This window comes from Setaria italica, chromosome II (assembly GCF_000263155.2).
Source record: "Setaria italica strain Yugu1 chromosome II, Setaria_italica_v2.0, whole genome shotgun sequence".
NCBI lineage: Eukaryota > Viridiplantae > Streptophyta > Magnoliopsida > Poales > Poaceae > Setaria > Setaria italica.
In genome coordinates, this window is record NC_028451.1 from 6,602,082 (window position 1) to 6,607,193 (window position 5,112).

A 5,112-nucleotide genomic window follows, 5' to 3' on the forward strand; every position below is an offset into this window, starting at 1 on the left:
AATATCACTACTTTTCACATGTAATAATTACTAAATCATCCGTAATCATGAACATTTAAATCTTATATATATACTAAATACTACTACTTAGTAGTATTGTGTATCGTAAAAGAGCTCTTATTTTTCATCCACTCAGGGTGTGTTTGGTTGCACGTACCACATGATGCATGCATGGATGATCCTGGATAGGGTGGTTCAACCAATTTGCTTGTACCATATGGTTCACTCTGGGTGTGTTTGGTTGCATGCACCACATGATGCATACATGGATGATTCTGGATGGGGTGGTTCAACCAATTTGCTAGTTTGTACCGTATGGTTCACTCTAATTAGTAGAATAATATATTTAGTGGGATGACCTTATCCTGGATGAGTTGGTTCCACACACCCAACCAAACAAAAACATTATTATTATTTTAAATCAATTTATACACGAATCAAATGATACAACCAACCAAACACACCCTCGTTCTCTCCGACCCGCTGCTGCTGCTTCTGCTCTCTATATATGCGTACACACTGCCAGGCTAGCTAACGCACCGACCGCAACTCTGTCCCAGCCTCCCCTCATGGCTTGCTGCAAGCTCTTCTCCATCATGTTGCTGGCCGCAGTCCTCGCCGCCGGCCCGGCGGTGGCGGCTGCGACGTCGGCACACCTGCACTTTTACATGCACGACGTGACGGGCGGGCCGTCACCGACGGCCGTGCGGGTGGTCAGCGGCCCGCGCGGCTACTTCGGCAACACGGTGGTCATCGACGACAAGCTGACCGAGGGCACGTCGCGGTCGTCGGCCACCGTGGGCCGCGCGCAGGGCTACTACATGGTGGCGTCGGTGGCCAACCTGGAGCTCTTGGTGAGCATGAACGTGGTGCTCACGTCGGGGCCGTACGCCGGCAGCTCGCTCACGGTCGTGGGGCGCGACGACGTCGGCACGCCGGTGCGGGAGCTCTCGGTGGTCGGCGGCACGGGGCAGTTCAGGATGGCGCGTGGCTATGTGCTGTGGAAGACGGTCACCCCTGAGATCCTCGACCTCGAGATCTTCGTCAATCCTTGATCAAGACTGCTGTGTTCCTGCTTGGATGGTGAGATTGCCTAGGTAAACAGCTTGTTAACGCGTAGTTTGTTTTCCTTTTGGCACTGAATCATTATTCATTTAATTAATTTGGCCGCCGTTCGTTCGTTTAATTTGGTACAGTAGTCTGAACAACTTTGATCCTTTGGTTTTAATGAAGCATAAGTGAATCGCTGGCTATCATTTATCTCTTTACTTGCGCTGAATTTGTTGGTGCCTATGTTTTACCTGAAGCATAATTGAATTGCTGGCTATCATTCTTTACTTGTGGTTAACTTGTTGGTGCTTGTAACTGAATACTTACATTTGTTTTCCCGAATAGGAAAAATATTACTCTCCTAAACTCTTATGAGTTATGAGTAATGTTTGTCGTTCCAATATCAGTCTCGAGCTGAACTCGGAAACAGTAAAAATGTCTCCCGTAGTAAAAATGTCAAGTGTTTTTACTTTCCTGAGTGTAATTCATTGGACACTCGGCAAAGGAGATATTTGCCGAGTGTCACCATGTAGACACTCGGCATTTTTACTTTTTGCCGAGTGTCATGGAGGAAACACTCGGCAAAAATCAACACGGCACTCGGCAACTCTCTAGCACGTGACTTGCACGTGCGACGTCCGCCAGATGCCCTGCTGGCTGTCAGAACATTGCCGAGAGTCCGTTAGTGACACTCGGCAGAGTTAAGCTTTGCTGAGTGTTTTCTGTAGACACTCGACAAAATAATATTTGTTTTCCTCTCCTTCCCTCCAATGTTTTTCTACTCTCCACATACAACATGTGGTACTACATGTTAAAATTTGGTATATTTGTGGATCAGTTTGCTATATTGAATTAATTTATTGCATAAATAGGACTTTTTTGGTTTAAGGCAAATTTGAACGGCAAGTGATTCAAATAATGGAATAAGTTGAGTCAAAAAATCATATTCATGTTATTGAGTCCATTTTGGAGCCTTAGACAGGAAATGAAAAGAAATCTCGAACATTTTGTTCAGAAAACACAACCACAAATGTGTGGTCCAATGGTTTTTAAATTCTAAAAAAAGCAAACAAAGTCTGAAAATTATGAGATTTGTCAAGATCTCATGATATCATACGTGGAGGTTGTGAAAAAAATTGGGAAGGTTTCGCACATTTTTTCATGTACGACACTTACAAACCAGAGCATCTCCGAAGAAGAGTTTAGGAGTTCAAAAGGATCTGTTAAAATTTGAAGTCAAAGTGACGGTCGAGTTAGAGTTGGACTTCAAAAATTTTGTATAGGCAATAGACAACATAGATTGGTTCATGTCCAATTTTGGAAATTTTTGGGATCCGTTTGATAATTTTATTTATTAACTGCAATTATAGAATTTTAATGGAGATAAATTAAATTTGAGCGATAACTGCATGAAATAATGGAATAGTATTCATAGAAAAATCAAATATGTATTGTTAAGTGAATTTGACAAGGTTTTTTCAAAAGTACATCGGATAAAATTTAGTAAAGCACGTTATGAAAGTTATACATACATGAAATATGAAAGAACTTTGCCGAGTGTTTGGTCCCAGGCACTCGGCAAAGTCAATGTTTGCCGAGTGTTTCCAGGACAACACTCGGCAAACGTAGTGCATGGGCCCATAACAGCGCCTGTATCGTTTCGAAATTAAAATAAAAATAGGGTTTGCCGAGTGTTTTGTGTAGGGGCACTCGGCAAAATACGGTTGCAGAACACACAATAGAAAAGTAACTTATGCAATCTCTACTCCTTTGTGCAGAATCAGTTGGCAGGATTGAATCAACCATTGGACCCATCAGCTTGGTCGCCTCAGTGGCCATCGTGGCCTCCTCAGTGACTTGTTGGAAACTTTACTTGTGTTGTGGTTAAACTAGAACTTATACTTGTGGGTTACTTGTCTTAAGCATATACTTGTGGTTGTGAACGGATCTTCTGATGATGACGCTTATTTGTGTGTTGTGAATGTTATTTATATGCTTGTGATGCTTAATATATGTATGTGATATTTGTTTGAGAGGGGTCCTTTATACGTAAAAAAGCAATTAAAACAGGGTGACTATGGTCACTTTGCCGAGTATAACACTCGGCAAAGGGGTGCTTTGCCGAGTGGTTTGGACATAACACTCAACAAAGAGGCCTAATTCTATTATTTTTGTACCTTTTTTGCCAAGTGTATAGGGTTTGCCGAGTGTTAAAGCCAATGCACTCAGCAAAAAAGGCCAAAAAATCTGGCCGTGAAAGTTACTTTGCCGAGTGTTTCCCTGGGCACTTGGTAAAGTTTAATTACTTTATCGAGTGTTTGGTCTTTGACACTCAGTAAACCAATTAAACTTGCTGAATGTTTCCCTGGGCACTCGGCAAAGTTTAATTACTTTTCCGAGTGTTCTTCCATCTGGCACTCGGCAAATGCGCCGTTATCGTGCCCGGCCGTTAAATCTTTTTTGCCGACGGTTTAATTTTGCCGAGTGCTTATTGACACTCGGTAGAAGATTTTGCCGAGTGCCCGATATTTGACACTCGGTAAAGTCTGTTTGCCGTTGGAAACTTGCCGAGTGTTTTTGCAAAGTACCTGTTCCCCGTAGTGACTTATTACATCTGCTCCGTCATTCTTCATTCTTTTTATCAAGTTTTAGACAAAAGACCCTACGTTCTACGGTCCTGCTTTATTATATGGGGAATTGCTGGGTTGTTCTGCTCATGAAAGCAAAAACGCTTTGCAACTGTGTGTGCTTCCTTTTCTTTTCATATAAATGGTGTGGTAAAATTAATTTTGTTTTCATGCACATCGTGTGAAATTATTTTTTTTACTTCAGAAGTTAATTTGAAGAAATTTCATTGTCTGCTGTAGATGGTATTTATTTGTAATTAGCAGGAGTAGGATGGATTAATACTTTATAGATATATAGTGCCCACAGTAGCAGCGGTGAAACAAATTAACGAAGCAGACAAATTTTAAAGTCCTATACACAGAACTCCGCAAGGAGCTCCCACACAGCGTCTTCACCACCGCCGGCCGGCCGGCCCGGTCTCTGCTTCTCTTTTGGTCTTTTCCTAGGAAACAGTACCTGTGTTAGGCGTATAATCAGGCTAGAGATCAGCAAGGACAAGAAGAAATGGAGAGCCGCGGGCAGGGTGCCCAGAGAAGCCACCGGGATCGGAGCGAGGAGTAGTAGAAATCGCTTGCGAATGAAAGCTCGTCGGCGATCACCCGGAAGATTCTCTCGTGCATAGTCGCCTTCCTGGCCGAGCATCCAGTCGCCAACGACGAAACGGAACGCCCAGGTGTTGATTGTGATCCAATTCTACACATAAATAAGGCCGGCTTCTGGACGGAGTGTAGCGGAGATCCGTTGCCGGAGGCTTAGGGCCGGAGTCGAATTAGAGTTCCACTGATATATATGTTCCTGTAAGCCGCTGATTGGGATATCCTATTCAAAGTTGTAAATCCCAGACGTTGTAACCTCACCCAGATATAGTGAAGATTGTTGTTGGCTGACGCCCGTGGTTTTTCCCTCTCACATTGGGAGGGTTTTCCACGTTAAATCTCGTATCTCTTTGCGATTGATCTTGTTTACTTCGATCGTCGTTTCTCCGCCGTCGCGTATAACACCAGGTAGAGCCCGTCTCGGCAAGCTGGTGCCTCGCAAACCTCCTGCACAGGCACTTGAAGAGGGCGGAGGAGAGGCATGAGATCCTTGAGCTCCGGCCGGGGTCAGCAGATGGCGGCTACACTCAGACCAGACTCGGTCCAGTGTGATTAGCGTCTTGCCTTCATCTTCCAGAGCGGAAGACTTGACACGGTATCCCGTTGGGCTTTCTTCCATGTCCCGGTTCCTTTCTCCCGTCACTATGAGGCAGGGCACGCGCACTGCCGCCGGGAGCTGCCTCTCAGCTCCGAGAAGCAGCCAGTCTGCCGGAGATCCGTCTCATGTGGCCGCTGACGAGCTGCACATTGCGGCCGAGAGCAAAGGATTGGTGCTGGAACTCTATGGGTTAATTCAAAAGGAAAGATCTCTTACCTAAGTCAGACTTGTTATGCATGT

The 5,112-nt window shown here is 44.6% G+C and overlaps 1 protein-coding gene across 2 annotated transcripts; it reads left to right on the forward strand.

The window, feature by feature from the left end:
* The first annotated feature begins 514 nt into the window (after window positions 1-514).
* On the forward strand, window positions 515-3,083 carry LOC101753862 (dirigent protein 21). 2 transcript variants are annotated; one of them, XM_004955731.3, is made up of 2 exons: window positions 515-1,083; window positions 2,829-3,083. In XM_004955731.3, the coding sequence occupies exon 1, from the start codon at window positions 570-572 to the stop codon at window positions 1,053-1,055; it is 486 nt and encodes a 161-aa protein (XP_004955788.1). In that variant the 5' UTR covers window positions 515-569; the 3' UTR covers window positions 1,056-1,083; window positions 2,829-3,083. The 2 variants fall into 2 exon arrangements, with proteins under 2 accessions (XP_004955788.1, XP_004955787.1); XM_004955730.4 differs by having other exon boundaries at window positions 516-1,097.
* The last annotated feature ends 2,029 nt before the right edge of the window (window positions 3,084-5,112 follow it).